The following is a 23,232-nucleotide window of genomic DNA, read 5'->3' on the forward strand; positions in this document are numbered from 1 at the left end:
TTATATTCTGTTTTCCTAACTCTATCTTGTATACAAGCTGATAACAGGAATAAATCTATTCTTGAATATGTTTTATGTCTATTCGAATAATATGAATATTCCTTTTCCTTTGGGTGTTGTTTCCTCCATATATCCAAAAGTTGCATTTCTTGCATCGATTTAATTATAAATTTGGTTACTTTATTCTTTCTGTTAATTTTTTTCCCAGTTTTATCTATGTTTGAATCCAAATTGAGATTGAAATCCCCTCCTATTAATATATTCCCTTGCGTATCTGCTATCTTCAGAAAAATATCCTGCATAAATTTTTGATCTTCTTCATTAGGCGAATATATATTAAGTAAATTCCAAAACTCCGAATATATCTGACATTTTATCATTACATATCTTCCTGCTGGATCTATTATTTCCTCTTCTATTTTAATTGGTACATTTTTACTGATTAATATAGCCACTCCTCTAGCTTTTGAGTTATATGACGCTGCCGTTACATGTCCTATCCAATCTCTCTTTAATTTCTTGTGCTCCACTTCAGTTAACATGTGTGTTTCTTGCACAAATGCAATATCAATTTTTTCTTTTTTCAGTAAATTTAGCAGTTTCTTCTTTTTGATTTGGTTATGTATTCCATTAATATTTAAAGTCATATAGTTTAATGTAGCCATTTTATACTTTGTTTATCTTTCCCTTCCGTTTCCTCATCATCACCTTTCCTTCTCATCCATTTCTGCTTTCTTTCTTTGAACAGTTTATAAGACAACATTTTTAACACATCAAACATTCCCCTTATTCTCCTACCTAATATTTCTTTAACTCCATTGTCCCCTCCCCTTCCTGAGTTGCCCATTATCCCTTGTCGGGCAACCACATCTCCCCTCTCCATTTGGATTTGCGAATTCACTCGCAAGCGTCAACTGATTTTGCAGTGACCGTAACTTCTCCCTACCCAGCCCCCCCCAGAAAAGATTTCAATTTTTATATACAACAAAGGTCACTCTCTAAATTCCCTCTTTACTCCTCTCTTCCCCTTTTTTTCCCTCATTAATTCTTCTCTATACACTATATATTTTCTTTTAAATGCACATACACTTATGTAATATATGTATTATATATGTATATAGTCCTATACACACGTCTTTTTAGTTTGCAGTCTTTTGTACTCTCGTTACACGTCTTCATCTCTCAGTCTATTTTGTAATTGTTCTGCAAATTTTCATGCTTCCTCTGGATCCGAGAATAGTCTGTTTTGCTGTCCTGGAATAAATATTTTCAATACCGCTGGATGCTTTAGTATAAATTTATACCCTTTCTTCCATAAAATCGCCTTTGCTGTATTGAACTCCTTTCTCTTCTTCAGGAGTTCAAAACTTGTATCTGGATAAATAAAATTTTTTCGCCCTTTCTACTCCAGTGGCTTGTTGTCCTCTCTTACTTTCTCCATTGTTTTCTCCAGTACCTTTTCTCTTGTAGTATATCTTAGGAATTTTACTGAAATAGATCTTGGCTTTTGTTGTGGTTGTGGTTTAAAGGCCAAAGCTCTATGTGCCCTTTCTATTTCCATTTCTTGCTGTAGTTCTGGACATCCTAGCATCCTAGGGATCCAATCTTTTATAAACTCTCTCATATTCTTGCCTTCTTCATCTTCCTTAAGGCCCACTATCTTTATGTTATTTCTTCTGTTATAATTTTCCATTATATCTATTTTCTGAGCTAACAGCTCTTGTGTCTCTATAACTTTTTTATTAGATTCCTCTAATTTCTTTTTTAAGTCTTCTACCTCCATTTCTACTGCTGCTTCTCATTCTTCCACCTTGTCCATTCTTTTTCCCATTTCTGATAAGGTCATATCAATTTTATTCACTTTCTCTTCTGTACTGTTTATTCTTCTTCTTAAATCACTAAATTCTTGCGCTTGCCATTCTTTAAATGACTCCATGTATTCTTTAATAAGAGAAAATATATCCATTGTCTTGCCTTTCCCTTCTTCCATTTCACTGTACTCTTCCTCTTCTCTTCTTCTGGGTTGGCCATCTGTTGTTTCTTTGTTTTCTTTTTCTTCTTTCTTGTTTTCGTTGTCTTCTATGTTCTCCTCTTGCTGCTGCTGTTCTGTAGCTGTCATTGCCGGCTGTGGAGATCGACTCCCCAGCTGGTCGCCCCTCCCGTCGGTGTGTTTTTTTGCATGCGCATCGCGCATGCACGAGGAGTCGCGCATGCGCGATTGCGCACTTTGACTCGGCTCAGCGAGCCATTTTTGTAGTCCACTTTCTACCGACCTGAGGGAGCGGGTTTCTCTCTCCACTGCGGGCCTCTTCGAACAGGTAAGGCCTTCTCCTTCTTCTTCCGTTGTCTTCTCTTCCTCTCTTCTTACCGTTGGTTTCGATTTTTCTTTTTTCGTCGCCATCTTCTTTCCACCTTTATATTCACCTTACTTTAATTTTTATTTTTGTGCCTTTGTGCTTTCCTTTATTTTTTTCAACTTTTCTGGAGAGGGCTGGAGTTCACCGTCCGGCCACTACTCCATCACGCGACTTCCCCATCTTTCCTTTCAAGGCCCAAATAAACGTTACTGCTTTCGTTTTTCCTCTCGTACTTTTACTTATTCACAGTTTGGTATCTGGTCATCCAGGGCTCATCCCTGATTCAAGACTCAGGCGCCGTCTTGAACCGCTGCAGTCGTTTAGAGCGCAGACATAATGGCGTGCTTTGCCATTTTGGAGGGTAGTCGAGGGTGGGGAAGATGAGTGAAGGGTGACAGGCTTCACCTCTTGGACAGACATGAACCAGGTGGGTTTTTATGACATTCTTGCATTTTCTTATTATCATTATTATATAAGGACATTAGAAACAGGAGCACCAGTCAGACCAGGATCGACCACTCTCCACTACACCTTAACAACTGCAGTAGAGAGAGTGGAGAACTCCCCTTGGAGTTCACTTAACTAGTGACCCATCCTAGACACTCAACATCTCCTCACTTGTCAGGAAGGCACAACAGTGACTACACTTCCTGAGAAGACTGAGTCGGGCAAGGCCACCGGCCACCATCATATCAACCTTCCACAGGAGCTTTATCATGAGCATCCTGGCCGTGGTACAGTTGCTGCAGAGTATTGGATCAGAGGTCAATCCACAGGACCATAAGAGTGGCTGAAAGGATCACTGGAGTCTCCCTTTCCCCCCCCCATTGGCATGATCTCATATTCATGAAACAATATTAATTTTTATATATTATGTATTGTTGTCTGTTTGTGTGTTATGCCTGGTTGTGTGTCTGCATATTTTGTCCGCAGACCGGAGAACGCTGTTTCAACAGGTTTACTTGTGCAATCAGATCATAATAAAACCTGACTTGACTTAACCCTTGAGGGAGGGAGTTTCAGAGCTGTGAGGACTGGCAGCCAGCGTTGGTGCATTCAGAGGGTGGGGGTGGGTGGGGTGGTGCCAGAGTTGTGAGCAAAGCCTGACTTGACTGAGGGAACAATGCAGTAGAGTGACAAGGGGGTTGTCACTGGGCCTGGCCAAGCTTGCTACTCACTGGTCGAGGCAGCGGGTGGTCGAGGGTGTGTCCTGAGCTGACTGCCTGCCCCTCTTTCGGGGATTCATCTGGGCCCGTGCAGTGTTGTAGCGGGAACAAGGGAGTACGAGTTTGAATTTGACGTATAATGTGATCACTGCTTCTCGTGGATTTTTTTACCACATGTTAATGGTGGTTTTTAGTTATAGCTCTGTGTGGGTTTTGTGTCTTGTTATGTGTAGTTGTAATTTTAATTTAAAAAGAGGAGTGACAAGGGTGAGGAGGGATAAGGTTAAAATTTCTGGAAGTGAACGAGTTAAAATGTAAGTGTCTGGTTTTAGATCTGAGTGGGTGGGGGAGGGGGCGGAAGGAAGAGTGGTAATTACAGATGTGGCGGGTCAATTTAATGTTTGCTCCACATTTCCTTGTTGGACTTTGTAACAGTTCTGAGGAAGAGAGAAACAAAACTTGAATCCTGTTCTGTCAAGGACGAAGGAAATGGTCACAGTCACACAGTGTGGAGACAGTCCATCCTGCCCAGGCCAGTCAAAATGTCCCACCCGCATTGCATTTGGCCGATATCCCTCTAAACCCATCCTATCCATGTTTCTTAAATGATGCGGCAGGGTTGGTGTAGCGGTTAGCACAATGATGTTACAGCGCCAGCGATTGGGAGCGGGTTCAAATCCTGTACTGTCTGTATGGAGTTTGTATGTTTTCCCTGTGTCTTTGTGGGGTTTCGCTTGGATGCTGTGATTTCCTCCCACCTTTCAAAATGTACTGGTTGCTGTAGGTCTATTCACATGGGCTTGTGGGCTGTAAGAGTCTGTTACCGTGCTATTTGTTTAAATAGTACCTGGCTCAACCACCTCCTCCAGTGCCCGTTCCATACACCCACCACCCTTGGTGACTGTCAACCTTTTAAAGAGCTGTTCTAACAGGAGTTGAGGACCCCTCTGAACAGATATTTAATGCCCTTAAAGCAATCTACAGTCAACAAATGATGCTTTGAAGTTCTGTGTTGTGGGAATGCAGCAAGCTCTCATCCTGGTGTCCTAAATCGTGCTTGGTCCTTGTTCTTCCCCATTGCCAACTGTACCAGGTGCTGACAGCCGGTGGACAGTGTGTCGGCATAATGAGGCCACAGGAGGGTGGGCAAGGTGTATAGAGGGGTGTGGGGGAAGCAGGAGATGAGGGTTTGAGGACATCGAGTTCAGAGAGGGAGGAGACCAAGCTGTGAGGTTGATGGGTGGGGTGGTGATTGAGTACACGAGTCAGATGTGGGGGTGGGGGGGGGGGGGGAAAGCGAGCATGTGAGTAGTTTGGGTTGGTGACAATCCCCTCGTGCCTCAGTTGGACCCCTTGTGTCCTGAGATTTTCTAACAAATGTGACCTCAGAACATCAGGGTCCCAAGTGTATTAGGAGCAGGAGAAGACCTTGTGGTGTCTTTTGCTTCACTTCAGATTCATTGTCAGAAAACATTCCTGACATTACATACAACCTGAGGTTCTTTTTCCTGTGGGGCCAGGCAGAATTACCACTAATTGGTAGTACAGAAAACCTGTACATAATGTACACATGTAAACAAATAAAGAACTGTAAACAGAAAATGAATGCAAATAAACTGTGCAATACAGAGAGAATTTAAAAAAAATAAATTGCACAAGTAAGAGTCCTTAAATGAGGCCCTGATTGAGTTTTGTCGTTGAGGAATCTGATGGTGGAGGGGGAGCTGCTGTTCCTGAACCTGGTGGGTGCGAGTCTTGTGGCACCGAGACCCGTTTCTCTGACTAAATGAGGTACTGTCAACGTTAATAACGCATCTTTGTCTGCCCTTATGTCAGTCTAAAGGCAATTTTGTTTAATATTTCTATTTCTGTTTTATTGCATGAGAATAAATAGGATCTGATCTAATGTGCACTCATTGTTTGTTACCATATTTTACCTACCTGGGTGGCTGCAGCAAGTAAGACTTTCATTGCCTCTGTACACTGAACCCTCATCTCATGTCTACGCTGCATCAATAAGATCATAGTTGCTCTAAATGGCTGCTTCAGCTCCTGGGAATATTTTAGCCCCTTGCTTCTCACGCCTTGCCTTTAAAATAGCCAAACGCTTCCATTGTCCTGAACACTTATCTCTCCAAACACTTGCTATAGTTGGAGAGAAAAAATTTAACCTCTTCTTAGTCTTAAAAGTGTGGCCCTTTGTTTTTAAGCAGGGACTATCTAGATACTCCAAGTGGAAATGGCCTCTCCGGGTTCACTCTTAGGACTGTAAAATTAAGTTCTCTCTCATCCGAAATTCCAGCTAATGGATCCAGAAGGAATTTCATATAGTGATAGGTTTCACCCCCTTCATTTTGACATGTAAATCACATCGAGGTGTAAAGGAAACTGCACCATGAAATTCTCTGTAAAATTTCCAAAGTTATGCGAGGTGAGTTGGAAAAAATGTAGTTGGGCTACATCCTAGAAAATCAAAATAAATCTTGTTGAGCAATTGAATTTCTCCATAACTCAGACAGTGTGAAGACAATCCAGACATAAGTCTCGACACTGCTCAAGTCTTCCTTTAGTGTACCACTTGACTTCACACCAGAGGGTCGTTGCGCGGAGAAGCAGGCCCTCCAGATCGTTGAGACTTCAAGAACCCATTTTACTCTGGAGCCCCAGAACCTGATAGAAGCTTATCCAAGGCGTGGTTTGGCAATTATTTACCCCAGCAGTAAATCTACAATTGTACCTTTGGATTGTAGATTGCCCAGGTAGAATACAAAGTATCTCTTAATGAGGTGTGAAGTTTGGAAGCACTGTTTAATTTTAAATTTGGATATACAGCACGGTAACAGGCATTTCGGCCCATGAGTCGGTGTTGCCCAATTTACCTACATCCCCTCGGTACATTTTGAACGGCATGAGGAAACCCACATAGACATGGGGAGAACATACAAACTCCTTGCAGACACAGTGGGGGATTTGAGCCCAGTCCCGATTGCTGGCGCTGTAAAGGCTTTGCACTAACCGCTCTGCCAGCTGTGCTGCCCTGTGATCAGAAGGATTGAATGGAACTTTGCTCTCCAAACACCAGTCAATGCTGGGTGCATTAATTAAAAATCTGGATTGAGCCATCAGGCACAGATATGTGAGGCGGAGAGAGCTCTCTCTGCTGCAATAACTCAAGATTGATGTTTTGAGAAGATCTAAGTCCAGGAAGCAGTGGGTTTGGAGGTGACACTTCAACGGTGAGCTTGTTGAATGGTAGAACAGGTTGAAGGTCTGGATGACCTGTCCCTGTGTTTCCGCCATGGTCGGACCCCATCTCCAGAGGCAGCGTCGGACCCCGTCTCGATAAAGGGACCTGGCCCTGACCATCTCTCCATGGATGCTGAGTCCCTCTAGGTTCTCTTTGTTCGCTCAAGATTTTGGCACCTACTGTCATTGCGTTTGTCCAGTGTCAGACCTCCTGGCTTGAGGGAAGGGCCTTCACAGCTTCCACTGAACCTGTTTAACCAATGTTGGATGAAACATGAGATGGTTTTCCTCAGAAAGGCGAAGACAGAGGGGATTGAATTATAGAAGTGGGCAGTTGAATGGAGCTTTTGTGTGAGCTCATGGGCAAACACAATGCAAGTGATTCCATCCGGGGAGATCATGTACAGTCAGTCAGCTGCCTGCAGGCTTCTCGTTTCTCACCTTGACATTGTACGAAGAGTGAGGGCGATAGAGAAAGAGAGAGAGAGACAGATAGACAAATGGGTGGGGGGGGGAAGAGACAGACGGGTGTGGGGAGGAAGAGACAGACGGGTGGGGGGGGAGAGGGAAAGAGATCTCTGGGGCTGCCTTTGTGATCTCATAGAATAACGCAGCACAGAACAGGCCCTTTGGCCCATCCTTTCTGTGCTCACCAAGTTGTCATTCCAGGCTAGTTAGATTGGATCAAAATACTTTTGAGAAGGAGAACATTTTGAAAGGTAATTGTTAGGACAGCCAATTTGCGCACAATGTCCTTCCACAGGAGAATGTTCCACATCTAGTAGTGGGAGAGGTATGAAGGAAGAAGAGGAGGTCATTCAACCCCTAATGGCTGGCCTGCCATTCAATTGGATCAAGTTGATGAGAATCCAGTTATGATGTTGGCTGCCTCACTCTGGTCACAGACTCTTCTCACTGCTCCCTTCAGGTAGAAGGTAGAGAAGACTGAAGACCAAAATCTCTAACATCTGCACTTCCAGACTGGGACTGCAAAGTCACCTTCGTGTCCTCAGATGAACTCCACTACAACGTGTCTGCTTCGAACCAAAGAAAGACCAATATATATGATCGTTGTATGATTATGGTATAATCTGTATATTATAACCATATAACAATTACAGTACTGAAACAGGCCATCTTGGCCCTTCTAGTCCACACCGATTTAAGTGAACTCCACGAGTCCCACCTACCTGCTCCCTGCCCATAACCCTCCAATCCCTTCACATTCATGTACCCATCCAACCTTCTCTTAAATGACAAAATTGACCCTGCTGCGACCACCTCTTCCGGAAGGTCATTCCACTCAGCCACCACTCTCTGAGTGAAGAAGCTCCCTCTCATGTTATTTCTAAATTTTTGCCCCCTAATCCTTAACTCATGACCCATCTTTCCAATCTCACTTGCCCTCAAGGGGAAGAGCCTATTCACATCTACTCTGTCTATCTCCCTCATAATTTAAAATACTTCTATTATAATTTGGAGACCAGAACTGCACACAGTATTCCAAACTTGGCCTCACCAACACCTTGAGTAGTTTCAACATCACCTTCCAGCTCCTATATTCTATGCATTGATTTATGAAGGCCAGCAGACCAAAAGCCTTCTTCACCACCCTATCTACATGGGAATCCACCTTCAAACTGTTATTCCAAGATCCCTCTGTTCCTCTGTATTCCTCAACGCCCTCCCCTTCACTGTATATGTCCTGTCTTGATTATTCTTCCCAAAATGAAGCACTTCACACTTATCTGTATTAAACTCCATCGGCCATCTTTCAGCCCACTCTTCTAAGCGTCCAAATCCTTCTGTAGTCTCTGAAACCCATCTTCACTCTCATTATCATCTCCCTGACTCCGGGGATCCTGGGTTAGGAATGTGATCTGATTTTGTGAATCTTCTTCCTGATGTGGGGTGGGTGGGGAGGGGAGTGGAAGAAGAGAGTTTGGCCGGGGAGGGATGGGTCTTTTAATATGTTGGATGGTTTTTCATGTCAGCGGAAGTTATTATCGGAGTCGATGGAGAGGAGGCGGGTGTGTGATGGAGTCGACAGAGGGGAGGGGGATGTGTGATGGAGTTAATGGAGGGGAGGGGGTGTGTGATGGAGTTGATGGAGGGGAGGGGGTGTGTGATGGAGTCGATGGAGGGGTGTGTGGATGTGTGTGTGGGTCTGAGCCACATTCACAACCCTCTGCAGTTTCTTGCAGTTTTGGGTGGAGTGGATCCCTCCCCGCGCTGTGACACATATTGACGAGCCAAATTTCCTCAGACTTCTGGACGTTGAGGCCTAGCAGCAAAGTGGGTGGGACAGAACAGGTGACTGGAGACATTTATACATGCAAGTATATAGTTGTTGACTATCTGCACCTCAGCACCGTTGATGCACACCGGGGAGTGAGCTCCACTTCCTTCCACTGGACTTGCTGATGTTTGGGGAGAAGTTGTCTCAGCATCGTGCCACCCTTCTACATGGTGTCTCGTCATTGTTCAAGGGGTGGACCACAACCGTGCTGCAAATAGTGAATAGAGAAACACTGCCAGCCCAATTTCATGGATGCTCCAGCCCATGTCCCATGCAGTGTGTCCCGCCCACAACCTTCACTCTCATCCCTCTTCAGACCCTTCCAACAGGGAAATGTTGGGCAGGGAGACTTGGGACGTGAGATGGGAATGAAGTGGGAAATTGGGGGAGGCCGTGGAACGGGAGTGGAGGCAGGGAGTGAAGGTTTGGGGAGGGGAGGTGAGGGAGTGGGGGATAGTGTCTATCTGCAGCTTAAGACCAGCCAGGTGGAACCCCAGTGCTCGGGTCAGTGTGAGCTTACCTGTCCTCAACAATAAATGAAGTTACATCCCAAACACACAATGTCTGAGCCTGTCACACTCATGGCTGTACACACAGCAAAGAGACTACCAGGCTCTCAGATTGGATCTGACCAAGGTTGGAGTCAGCTTATCTCTGCCCTGTGCAAGTCGGACGCTGAGACATTGTGGAATTGTAAGGATGAGTCTTAAACTAAATGAAAGAAAGCAACTTCCAACATTTCTTGCTTGCTGTGTGTTTACATTCAGCAGAGCTTGGGACAAAAGTAAACTATTTATTTGAATTTGAACTTGTTCAAGCTGCCTGGCAGTGGCAATATCAGGGTTTCACTTTCACTCTGGGTGAGGGTGATCCTCCATAAATGAACCAGAATCTCCAGGAGTTCAGTTCCCTGTTGGGGACCCTAGAGTTGTGACATTGACCAGGACCAGAGAACAAAGCAGGAGCTGTTTGTCTGATGCCAGGAATCACAGATGTTTACAGTACTGAGTGGATTTAACACCATAAGACATAGGAGCAGAAACAGCCTATTCAGCCCATCGAGTCTGCCTCACCATTAAATGATAAGCTGATTCTTTTTCCCACTCCCTGGCTAAACAAGAACCTATCAATCTCTGCCTTAAATGCCCCCAGTGACCCATCCTCCATAACTGCCCGTGGCCACAAATTGCACAGATTCACCACCCTCTGGTTGAAGAAATTCTTCTGCATCACTGTGCCCTTCAATCCTGAAGTTGTACCTTCTTCTCCTAGACTCTCCCACTGTGGGAAACAACCTTTCTACATCTACTCCGTCCACGCCTTTCAATGTTTGAAATGTTTCAGTGTGTTCCCCTCCTCATTCTCCTAAATTCCAATGAGCCTAGAGCTGTCAAACGTTCCCTTTCATTCCTAGAATCATCCTAGTGAACCTTCTTTAAATGCTCTCCAACATCAGCATATCTTAAATGAGGAGCCCAAAGCTGCTCCCAGGCCTCCCCAGGGCCTTATAAAGCCTCAACATCACATCCTTGCTCTTATATTCTATTCCTCTTCAAATGAATGCCAGCATCGCATTTGCCTTTTTAAGGTTTCCCCCCCCATTTAAAAATTACCTGCCCATTTATTTTTTCTACCAAACTGCATGACCGTCCACTTTCCAACATTGTATTTAATTTGCCACTTCTCTGTCCATTCTCCCAAGTTCTTCCACAGCCTCCGTGTTTCCTCGACACCACCTTCTCCTCCACCAACCTTTGTATTATCTGCAAACTTGGCCACAAAGCCACTCATTCTTAATCCACCTCGTTTGGTTCATCCTGGCTCTTTATCCCAAGTTTATTTCACCATCGAGGGTTAGCTGGTTTGGCGTTGCATTTTGGAGATGTACACAGCACTGCAAACTGCCAGGGAGTTTCCTGGACAGACACGATCTCGACACAATTAATTTATGGGCTGTTCCCGGGGAAGTACACTAGAACTGCTAGGAGACCATCAACTCGGTGAAAGACATACGTTGGTATGTCTTCCTGAAACCTATTGGTCTCACAGCACACAGGGATGCCGATGAGGGAATGCTACTGACTGGCACATTCTGGGCTGCAGGATTTCATGCTGAGGGGTACACTGAGGCTTGGTGCGGCTAACGCGAGGGCGCTGTGGGGAAGGACCACAGTCTAGAGCCCTACCATTAATGGGCACTGAGGGGAAGCCCCTCAAATAACGGAGTGGAGGGGAGGGGAGGGGGAGAGAAGCAACAAGGAGCCACAGTGGTGGGAATGGTGTAAATAGAAATGACTGTAACAATATCCAGTGATGGAAATGTATGAAGGATGGAAGAGACTTGGAGCAGATTTCATTTTGTAAATAATTTATTGAGAATAACGTCGATTTTTGTTTTAAAAATTCTGCGACTGATCCTCTGGATGGTGCAGTGGGCAACTGGGACACAATGTGGCTGTTGTCAGTGTTACTGAGTTCTGTGCCCTCCACCCTGGTTCTAGATAGAGGCCACGTTCTCCAAAAACAGCATGATCTGCCTCACGGAGGAATTTCCGAATCATCTGGCTGGATATGAGGAGGACAGCGACCTCTATGGTTTTAAGAGGGATGAGCAGGTGGGGAGCAGTAAAGACCTCTGCTCGAAACTCCGAGGGCAGATCCAGCAACTGGTACAAGAGGTCAGTCATCTCGGATGTTAAACCTGATGGAGGATGGGATCTAAATGTTAGAAAAGTGCCTGAGCAGGTCATGCAGCATTCTATAGAAGGGGAAAGGCAGTCGACTTTTCAGGCCTGAATCCTTCAGGAGTGGCGAAAATCAGGCAGACGACGAAATAAAAAGGTGGGGGGAGGGGAGGACCACCTGCTAGCAGGAGGATACAGGGAGGAGAGGTGACATGGGGTGGGGCATGGCTGAGAAGGGGGCTGGAGAGATCAGGAGGTGGGGGGGGGGGGGGGAGGTTATCGGAAATTGGAAACGCATTAAGATCTACAAGATTATGAGAAACATAGATAGGGTGGACAGCCAGCACTTGTTTCCCAGGGCAAAAGTAGCAAAGACCAGAGGACATGTCTACCAAGTGAGGGGAGGAAAGTTTAGGGGAGGCGTCAGGGGTATGCTTTTTACGCAGAGAGAGGTAGGGGCCTGGAATGCCTTGCTGGGGGTGGTGGTAGTGGCTGGTACAATAGGGACATTCAAAAGACTCTTATAGGCACATGGATGGAAAAAAATAGAGGGTTATGGGAGTGAGAAAGGGAAGGTTTAGGTAGGTGGGCACAATGTTGACCAAAGGACCTGTACTATGCTGTAATGTTATGACACCTTGTATTCTATCTCAGCAGTTTCCAACCAGGCAGTATCAATACCTATTTCTCCTGTTCCTGGTGACCCTGTCTCTCTTGACCTGTTCCTATGTCTCCTCACCCCTTCCCTTCTCCTATCGGAGCCCTTCTTCCTCAGCCTTCTGTCCCCTCTCCCCATCACCCCTCAGCTCCTTCCCCACCCACCTGCTAGTCTGTTTTCCTTCCCTTCCATCCCCCACCATCTCATTCAGGTGTCTGTCTGATTTTTGGGCCTCCCTGAAGAAGGGCTCCTGTTGACTGGCTGAGTTCTTCCAGCGCTCTTGTGTACGGCATTTGGCTAAAGAGGTGGGTTTTAAGGAGTGCCTTAAAGGAAGAGAGAAAGCTCAGGGTGTCCAGGTGACCAATGGCTTGTCCAAGGCATCGGGTATAAGGAGAAATACACAAAATCCTGGAGGAACTCAGCACATCAGAGCAGTGTCCATGGAAAGCAACAGATGGTCGAGATTTTGGGCTCAAACCCCTGTTTTAAGGAGGATGAAAAAGAGAGAGTGAGGTTATGCTGCAGTGAAGGAAGATGAGAATACATTTTTAAAGCTTACCCATTTTTCTACAGAGGTGAGGTGGAAAATGTGCTGACCGGCTGCATCATGGGCTAGTATGGGGACACCAATACCCCTGAGCATAAAACCCTCCAAAAGGTAGTGGACACAGCCCAGGACATCACAGGCAAAACCCTCCCCACTATTGACAACATCCACAGGGAACGCTGCTGGCGGAGAGCAGCGGCGATCATCAAGGACCCACACCACCCAGCACACGTTCTGTTCTCGCTGCTGCCATCAGAAAAGAGGTATCGGTGCCACAAAACTCCCACCCCCAGGTTCAGGAACAGCTGTGACCCCTCCACCGTCAGATTCAGGGACTCCTCTAAGGACTCAGACGTGCACTTGATTATTTGTTTGTTTACATTTGTTATCTGATAAACTTCTTTTATTTGTTTAGGAGCTTACTTTGTGAACAGGTTTTTTCTTGTGCTACCAATTAATGGTAATTCTGCCTTGCCCGCAGGAAAAGGAATCTCAGGGTTGTATGTGGTATCATGTGTGTACTCCATCTGAAAATCTTTTCAAAATCATTTTACAGATGATATCCAAGAAGTATGGAGAGGACATGTCTCTCATTGTGAAAGGTAAGCACATTCTCGTTCTTTTCACAAAAGAGGTGTTTATTGTTTGTGGATTCAGGGACGAGACGTCCCTGGTATCAGGGATAGGGGTCTGTGCAGGGTTCCTGGTTGGTTGGGACACAACGTCCGTTCCAGGTAATCCTTGGTGGGAGGAGTCGTGTCACTGGAATGGGGGTTCAAGACTGGTGGCTCTGCCAAACAGAGGGAAGGGTGCACAGTCTAAGGGAAGGATCCCAAATGGAGAAGGGAATCCCTCATATGGTTCTGTGTCATGTTCTTTGACCAGCGTCACTTTATATAAATTGCCTTGTCATGGTTAATGTAGCGGTTAGCTCCACGCTGTTACAGCACCAGCGATCGGGACCGGGGTTCAAATCCCACACTGTCTGTAAGGAGTTTGTACGTTCTCCCTGTGTCTGTGTGGTTTCATCTGGGGGGCTCCAGTTTCCTCCCATCATTCCAGGGTTGTAGGTTAATTGGATGTAATTGGGCACCACAGGCTAAAGGGGCTCGTTACTGTGCAGTATGTCTAAAATTAAAATTTAAAAAGTTAAACAAATTTTAAAAATCCATTTTTGGAATCGTAGAACTTGGGAACTGGTATTTTCCATCTGTTATCAGGGAGGATGTTACACAGGTTAGCAGAGACTTACCTGTCATATTAACTGGAGTATGGAGAGAAGGATTCTTCAGCAACATCACGCTATTAAATTTATTTTTTTAAAAATTCAGACAACAGAGCAACAGGCCCTATCGCCCCACGAGGCCATGCCATCCAATTCACTTACACGCCCTGGCATTTTTTGAAGAGTGGGAGGAAACCGGAGCCCCCAGAGGAAACCCACACAGACACAGGGTGAACATGCAAACTCCTTACAGACAGCACCGGATTCGAACCCCAGTCCCGTTCGCTGGCACTGTAACAGCGTTGCGCTAACCGCTAGGCCAACCATGATGCCCCTAATCTCTAGCATTTATACAACCATTTTAAGAGCTCAATTTAGAGAAAAGAAGATCAGTTAGTACCAAGCAAGGGCAGTGTGAGAGCACTGCATGGGGTTCATTCAGGAGCCTGATGGCTGTGGGGAAGAAACTGTCTTTCAGCTTGTTGCTGCACCTGTTCATTCTTCAGCCTTCTCTTCAATGGGAAAAGAGAGTGTGTCCAGGCTGAGTTGTTTCCCTTTCCTGGACAGGAGAAGATGTTGATGGAGTCCGTGGAGGGGAGGGAGATTTGTTCTGATCTGAGATGTTCTGATCTGCATTCACCACCATCTGCAACTTTTTCCGATCTTGAGCAGAGCAGCTCCCGTCCTGCGCTGTGACGCATCGAGCAAGTTTGCTTGGCTGTTTGGTGTTGTATCATTCCTCCTGTGCTCTTCAGTGTGCAGGAGGTTGTCCTCCTAGCATGTGCAGTGGGGGCCTCACCCGATGACTGAAGTTGTTTACTGTGGACCTGCAGTGGAGGTGGATTCTGTTTGTTGCTGTTTGTTGTTGGAGGCAAGGTGCAGAATTGTAGCAAGAAAGACGGAGACAGTACTGGGGGTGATGCCCAGTGTTGGTCTGCACTGAGGCGGACTCCTCCTGGCATCACCCCTTGGTTAGAATCCTGCTGTGTCACGTAGCAGTGGTGAGGCGGCAGATGGCAGCCAAGATCGAGAAGGGCTCTTGATGGGCAGTGTCAAAGCCTCTTATTGGGTGGAGATGACCGTGGAAGGACGGAGACCACATTGTGTCTCTGAGGGTCGGCTCCAGGAGAGGTGGCTGAGGAGGTCTTTGGTGATGATGTTGCAGCGACAGCCTTCGGGATTTACCAATGGATTTACCGTCACAGGTGCCGAGCATGAGGCCCTCCTGCAGAAGCGGGAAATATTGCTTGGCTGAAAGGCTGCCTGTGCCTGGATCCTGCTCTTTCAATCCATCAAATAGCCCCTCCTCTCTCCTGTATTCTACCTCTGCCCCTGCATTCCACTGGCCTTGATATTCTCAGCAGGTCCTGTCAGAAGGTCCTTTACCTGATGACCCTTTGTAAGTCCTTAATGCAGCATCCGCTACACTGCACTCCTTCGTGAAGTGGTTGTGATCCAGGAAGGAATGGGGAGGGAGAGGGAGTGACAGGTGGTGGAAAGAAAGGAATAAATATATTAATAGCGTCTGTCATCTCTGACCTAATGAGCACCATCTGTCTGCTCTGTGCAGGTGAGGTCTCTCGCATCCTTCCGTACCTGAGTCGGTCCAGCTCTGCATTACCATCAGTACAGAAGATAGCAGCTCATCTCATTGGAAACCACAGGACCAAGGCCATCTCACAGAAAGGTGAGCTCAGTCGCTCTGCTGATGTCAGTGTGAGTTTGTCAGCTGAAAGATCTTCGGCATCCATCCATCTGACAGATCGCTGCAGCAAAGAATCCCTCTGGGTTGGGATCACCATTGATAGGAAGGCTTTAGGGCATGGACCAAATGCAGGCAAACAGCGACCAGAAAGTCAACTTGTGTCAAACTGCAGTTAAACAAGAAAATCTGTAGGCACTAAAGATTGTAGTTTACAAAATCACTGGAGCGACTCAGAAATCCACGCAGTGTTCTTTAGGAAGCCAAGATAAAGATACATATAGCCAACATTTCAGGCCTGAGCCCTTCATCAGCACAGGCTGGCACCTGAATAAAATGGTGGGGGACGGGCAGGAAGAGGAGCGCAGGACCGTGGGTGTATATGGGCAGGAGGGCCCAAGAGAAAAATGCTGAGAACTGACGGGGGGAGCGGGGATAGCTCTCTGAATGGAGGTGGAAGGGAACTGACGGGGGGAGTGGGGATAGCTCTCTGAATGGAGGTGGAAGTGGGCTGGGAGCTAGATGTAAGGAGACAGAGGGATAGGGAAGAGAGGAAGACGGGGACTTGTGTCATCTGTGTGCAGTGCTGGTCTGGTCACCACAGACTGTGTGCCAGTGCAGAGGAGGTTCACCAGGTAGGATCCAGAGATGAAGGGGTTGGCCTATGAGGAGACATTAAGTCATCTGGGACTGTACTCACTGGAATTTCAAAGAATGAGAGTGGATTCGATAGAAACATATAAAAGGGTGAAAGTAATAGATAAATAGAGAAAGTTCTTGGTCAGTGAGTCTAGAACTTGGGGACATAGTCTCAGCATTCAGGGGAGTGGATTCAGAATGGAGATGAAGAAGAACTGGTTCTCCTAGAGAGTGGGGAATCTGTGGAATTCTCTGCGACTTGCCTTATAAAAATGTTTTTAAGACACAGACAGATTTTTGAATAGTTGGGGAAATCGGGGTTATGGGTAAGTGGAGCCGAGTCCATGGCTAGATCAGGCATGATCTCATTGGGTGGTGGGGTGGGCTCGATGGGCCGGATGGCTGACTCTTATGTTCAATTTGGTCAGAATGAATGTGTTGGGTCAAAGGGCCTGCTCTGGTCTCTGAGTATAGGACCCCTCTCCTCACATCAGCTAGCAAGCCCCTTGTTTGAAGATTGCATCTGTATACAGTGCTGGAGAAACACAGCACGTGTCCATCGAAAGCAAAAGCAGGCAACATTTTGAGCTTGAGTTGACAACCTTTTGTTTCCTGTGGATGCTGCGCGACCTGCTGAGTTTCTCCAGCTCTCTTGTGTGCTGCTCGGTATACAGTGCTCCAGGTGTAGTTCCATCAGTAAGGTTACGTTAAAATATTCCCACTTTTCCACTCCCATCTCTTGCAGTAAAGGGCAACCACCCATTAGCTTTGTGGTCACTGTGCGCCAACCCTTCAGAGTCAGAGATCGATGCAGCAGGCCCTTCAGACCATCTCTTCCATTCTGATCAAGTTGGGAACATGAGCTTGTCCCATTTGCCTGCTTTGGCCCATATCCCTTTCCTATCGATGTATCTGTCTAAATATCCCTTGCATGTCCACAAGACTCTGTCTGTCCACCTGAGACCAGATGGGTTTCCTCCCGGTGCTCCAGTTGCCCTCCACATTCCAAAGGCATATGGGGTTGGTAGGTAATTGGTCACATGGGTGTACAGTAGAGTTCCCGTTATCCGGAATTCAAGCAACTGGCAATCCAACCAACAGGCAAATAAATAAATAAATAAATTTATAAATTTATAGATAGGTAAATAAATAAATAGATAGATAAATGAAGTGTGAGACTGTAAAAGTAAATATTCTCCAAAGCAACACACAACCCCTTGGGAGCAAACGTTCAGCCAGTGGAGTGCCCTGGTCGTGCTCCGCTCGCAGCAGCTGTTGAATAAGGTTTCAATGAAGTTTAGTTTGAATAAGATGTCAGTGCCCAGGTTGAAGAGCCAGCTGCTCGCTGCTGGGGTGATTCTATCAAAGTGCCTCCCTATCTCTGTCTAGTAAGTGTCTTTATCTTTATTAGTATTAGGTATATTTGTAAGGCTTTATCTGTAAACTTGGGGGAGGGGGTTAATCTTGGCTGTTCCAGTACCAGCAACTGGGGTTCGAGTTTTAATATAAACTTTGAAGGTTCTGGGAATTACCTTATTAAAGCCAACTTTACATAATTAAGGACACTAATACTGATTTTTTTTTCAAGTTACTGTACAGGTACACAATCCTTTATCCAGACATCTAAAATCTGGAAAGCTCCAAAATCCAGCAAGTGGGGAGAGAGACAGCAGCGTGAATTGAGCGGGCAAGGGGGGGAGACCGGCAGCGCGAGTTGGGTGGGCAGGGGGAAGACTGGCAGCGCGAGTCGGGCAGGTGGGGGTGGGGGGGGAGACCGGCAGCGCAACTGGAAGGGGATGGGGTGGATGTGGCAGCACAATTTGAGTGGGCTTAAATCTGGCTTTCTGAAATCCAGAAAAATCCAAAATTCGGAACACACTGACCCCCATGGGTTCCAGATAAAGGATTGTGCACCCATACAGATTTTTGACTTTGAAGCTGTTTATTTTTAATGCAGATGTATTGGGCATTGTATGAGTGTATCTCTCAGGGAAATGGAAAATTTGCATATCCAGGATCTGTGATCCCCTTAGGTGCCGGATACTGGGGATTTTACTGCATTTGGGTGATACAGGCTTATGGATAGGAAGGGCCTGTTACCCTGCTGTATCTATAAAAAAATGATCAATTAAAATCCATTGCTTATCAATTTTATGTTTGTGGGGCAGGGTCCATGCTGAGGGAATTCCCAGGCCAGAAGATCCAGGCGTGGGAGCCCAACTTGGGGCTGGCATTTCTGCACAACTTGGAGTACAGGAACGGAGAGCTGATTGTCCCGCGGAATGGGCTATATTACGTCTATGGTCAGACCTACTTCCGCCAGCACCAGATGGCGGGCGAGGAAGGTCCCTCTCCGCAGGCCCCGTCGTCAGCTTCGCAAAACAAGCAGATGGCCCTGTACATTTACAAACTCACAGCCTACCCTAAGCCCATCCTCCTCATGAAGCACACCCGGACAACCTGCTGGGCCAGGAACGCAGAGTACGGGCTGCACTCCGTTTACCAGGGCGGCCTTTTCAATCTGAGATACGGCGACAGGATATTCATGGCGGTCAGCAACGTCAGCCTGATCGACGTGGCTGGAGGCTCCAGCTTCTTTGGTGCCTTTCTAATCAGCTAAATGGCAGGGTAGCCAGTGATGAACAGGAGGACATATTACAAGTCTTGTTACCATTTGCTCTTTGTTCCTTAACGAGGCAAACCATCTTGGAAAGGAATGAAAGAAGGTCACATTCGTTGCCAACTTCAAAAGACTAATTCTAGTTGCATTTCAAACTTCCCCACGATTCCCGTGGGACTTGCTGGGAAAAGCTGAGAATAGCGAGTAGCTCAGTGTGGTCTGTGATGTTGGCTTCACATTCATCTCCCTCCTTGGCTACTGGAGTGTAGACGGGCTGGTGTGGTTGAGCAGATAGGGGCTATGTTGGACCCCGGGCATCAGGTCACCTAAGTCCACCAGACAAGTAGGTTAGGTGAGCAAGATCACCGAATGGCAGAAGCCGGCAGCGTTTGCAAGCGTGAACCAAAGAGCACCAGAATTCCAGAAACTATCAGTCGGTCAGGCAACATCCACGGCGATGGAAATGGGGTCAACGTTGCAGATTGACGATGCAGGAGCTGTGTCAGAAGGCCGTCGACCTCAAACGTGGGCAGTTCTCACTGAGAAAACGAGAATAGGTGGCTGGAGGTACAGGTAATGGCGTATATCCGAGTGATCCGGCACAGCCCGTGCTGCATCTTGCCTGCAGGTCGATGCTGAAAGCCAACAAGCCTCAAGAAAGCAGGAAAATACCAGCAGAAAGCCACTCTGCCCATCGAGCCTGCTCCCCCATTCAGTGCGATCGTGGCCAATCAATGCTGGCCTCAACTCCTCTTCTGCGGCAGTTCCCCAGAACCCTTAATTCATTGATCGTTAAAATATTTATCTACCTCCATCTTAAATATACCCAGTGATCCATCCTCCATCACTCTTGGGGCAGCGAATTCCAGCCACTCCCCTCTCAGAATTAAATATCGATGCACCTTTTTTGCATCTGACATCTATAAATGGCTTGGATGAAGAGGTGGGTGGGTGAGTAAGTTTGTGGATGAGACGAAGATTGGTGGCGTTGTGAGCAGTGTAGAGGGCTATCAAAGAATACAACAGGTCAGAGGTTAGTTATGGATATGGGCAGAGAGATGGCAGATGGACAAGTGTGAGGTGTTGCACTTTGGAAGTCAAATGTAGGGATAGAGTTAAAACATTAATAATGCAAGTGAATAATCCTGGATAGCCATGCATAGTAACAGGATGTCGTGTTGGAGCAGTAAAACTTTGAAGAGGCTCCACTTGGCACACTGTATGCAACTCTGGTTGCCCCATTACAGGAAGGATGTGGAGGCTTTGAAAAGGGGACAGAGGAGGTTCCCCAGGATGTTGCCTGGATTGGATGGGTACGAATGAGCTGTGGCCGTGGTTCTTAACCTTTTCCCCCCCCCCCCCACTCACACACCACCTGATGCCATAGTAAGGGATTACTTCAGGTGGTATGTGAGTGGGAAAACAAAAGGTCGAGAACTACTGAACTATAGGGAGAGGTTGGACAAACTTGGGTCGCCTTCCCTGGAGGATTGGAGGATGAGGGGAGATCCGCTGAGAGTTTATAAGGTGAGGGGAGGAAAGTTTAGGGGAGATGTCAGTGGTAAGTGTTTTACGCAGGGAATGGTGGGTACCTGGAAGGTGTTGCTAGGGGTGGTGGTGGAGGCTGGTACAATAGGGACATTCAAAAGACTCATCGACAGGCACATGGATGTAGGAAATATCAAGGGGTATGGGTGTGAGATAGGCTTAGATTGTTGTGGAGTAGGTTTACATAGGTCAGCACAACATTGTGGGCCAAAGGCTGCAGTGTGCTGTAATGTTCAATGTTCTATAAAATTATGAGAGAATCTTTTTTTCAGTAAAAATGTTTCATGCCATAGGATGTGTGTTCAGGGTGGGGGGGGGGGGGGCAGGTGGTTTAAAGTTTAAAGGAGATGTGCAGGGAAAGTTTTTTTTACACAGAGCGGTGGGTGTCTGGAATGAACTGCCATGGGTATTGGTGGAAGGAGATACTTGTGGAAACATCACAACATCGACTCTCAAGCACCACTTTGGATCTTGTATGTTTGGAAAAGGTCATCTCATTTTTTCTAAACTCCAAGGAGCACAGATCCAAACTGTCCAACCTCCCTTGACAGGACAACCCTCTCATCCCAGAAATTAGCCCCGCGAATCTTCTTCAGACTGTTTCAATTTTATGGCATTTTTTTAATATAAGGGGATCATATCTATGCACAGTATTCCTGCTGCATCCTGTACAACTCTAAACCCTGCACAATACAGGACAACACTTTGTTTGCTTCATCTGGACATGAGGACAAAGTTCCTCAAAAATGCAAGTATGTTCAATTGTTGACAAGGTTTGTCTGAGATTTTGGAAATTTACATTGGACCAGGAGAATTTAACAGGGTTGTTTCATGAGCCTATCTGTGAGATGCATGCAGTAGACACTCTCCTACTCCCAATGCCCATTTGGAACCTAAAGATGATGGTGGGGATTCTGGCAGATGGTCACCCATGATTTCACATGGAGAAACTGTCTCAAGTCGCTTCAAGCTTTCCTGAATGGTTGTTTTGCACATGGAGAGGGCAGGGTGGAAGGGAAGAGGCTCTGGCCAACACCTCTCCAGTAGGACAGCTGGTTCCACCAGCACAGACAAGCCCCCTCCCCAAAACCCAACCACAAAATTGCTTGGCTGCAGAGATGTATCCTACAACTGGACAGGAGTGAATACCATATCACTGAATAAAACCAGTGGAAAGTCTATTTCTTTATTGTCTGCGTTATGCTTTGATTCTGGACAGATGTTTTTCCAGCTGTGATCTGTAGTACGAGAGTTTATAGTCAAACTATATACTCTTGGAATAGTCGATACTGTGTAAATGTTGACACCTCCCCTCCCCTAATTTTTGGGCCTGCCTGCCCATCTGAGATCCTGACGCCCTGTCCACAGACTTTCCTCCCAGTCCCGCCTGCCCACCCATCTGAGCCCCTGACCCTGTGGCTGCCCGCCTGCCCATCCACGCTCCTGACCGCCTGCCCAACTGTCTGACACCCCGACACCCTGAATGCAGACTTTCCACCCAATTCCGGCCAACCACCCACCAATCCAAATTCCCGACTTACCACCCAGTCCTGGCCGGCTCCCTGCCCGCCTGAGTTCCCGATACCTTGAACGGCGCAGGTACTTACCGCTGTCAAAAGTGGCATCCGTGGAAAAGACATCCTCATAAATTTGACCCTAAAAATTGGTCTGCAAAAGTCAACTGTTACACATATGTGTAAGTACAATGCTCTGGAATTCTGACTTGCTGCAGGCACACGTGCAAGGCGCACGAATGACAATTATGGCTGCCACGGTTGGTGTAGCGTTTAACTCAACGCTGTTACAGCGCCAGCAATTGGGACTGGGGTTCGAATCCCGCACCGTCTGTAAGGAATTTGTACATTCTGCCCGTGTCTGCGTGGGATTCCTCCAGCGGTTTCAGTTTCCTCCCACCCTTCAAAACGTACCAGGGTTGTTCGGTCAATTGGGTGGCAGGAGCTGGTGCACCGAAGGTGCCTGTTACCAAAGGGGCCTGTTTCCGAAGTGGCCTGTTACCGAAGGGGCCTGTTACCGTTCTGTATGTCTCGATTTAAAATAATTACAATATGTCATGAGATAGAAAAGGTGGTAATAAGCGGAAAAGGATAAAAAGAACCGTGCTGGAGAAATTCAGCAGGTCAAAGAGTGTCCTTTATGTAGCAACATCATCAATGTTTCAGGCTTGAGCCCTTCAAAATGTAGGCAGGTGCCCAAACAAAATGGTGGGGGAGGGAGGGGCATGGTGAAGAGCACGGTCCCACAGGCAGGAGGAAATAAGTGGATAAGGGAGGACAGAGCAGGAAGCGGGGGTGGGGGGGGATGACTTGGTAATGGAGAGGGAAGGGAGTGGAGAGCTGGAGGAGAGAAGACAGGGAATGGAGGGAGAATGGAGAGAAGGTTAGCAGAAAATTGAGAAATTGGTGTAAGGCCATCCAGTTGGAGAGGGCCCAGACGGAAAATCAAGTGTTGTTCCTCCAGTTTACTGACAGATGGATATTCAGAGTGGGGAATTCATGTGGTGGAGAAAGTGCTTCCTGGGAC

General features: G+C 46.7%; 1 protein-coding gene across 1 annotated transcript in view; it reads left to right on the forward strand.

Moving 5' to 3' along the window:
* tnfsf10 (TNF superfamily member 10) overlaps window positions 1–21,872 on the forward strand; it is a 35,789-nt gene extending 13,917 nt beyond the window's left edge. The window contains exons 4-7 of the mRNA XM_069899163.1: window positions 11,570–11,746; window positions 13,514–13,559; window positions 15,753–15,869; window positions 18,692–21,872. Coding sequence (XP_069755264.1) covers window positions 11,570–11,746; window positions 13,514–13,559; window positions 15,753–15,869; window positions 18,692–19,143 — 792 coding nt within the window. The 3' untranslated portion in view covers window positions 19,144–21,872. The remainder of the gene's footprint in view (window positions 1–11,569; window positions 11,747–13,513; window positions 13,560–15,752; window positions 15,870–18,691) is intronic.
* Window positions 21,873–23,232: the final 1,360 nt, after the last annotated feature.

The sequence above is a fragment of the Narcine bancroftii genome, chromosome 9 (assembly GCF_036971445.1).
Source record: "Narcine bancroftii isolate sNarBan1 chromosome 9, sNarBan1.hap1, whole genome shotgun sequence".
NCBI lineage: Eukaryota > Metazoa > Chordata > Chondrichthyes > Torpediniformes > Narcinidae > Narcine > Narcine bancroftii.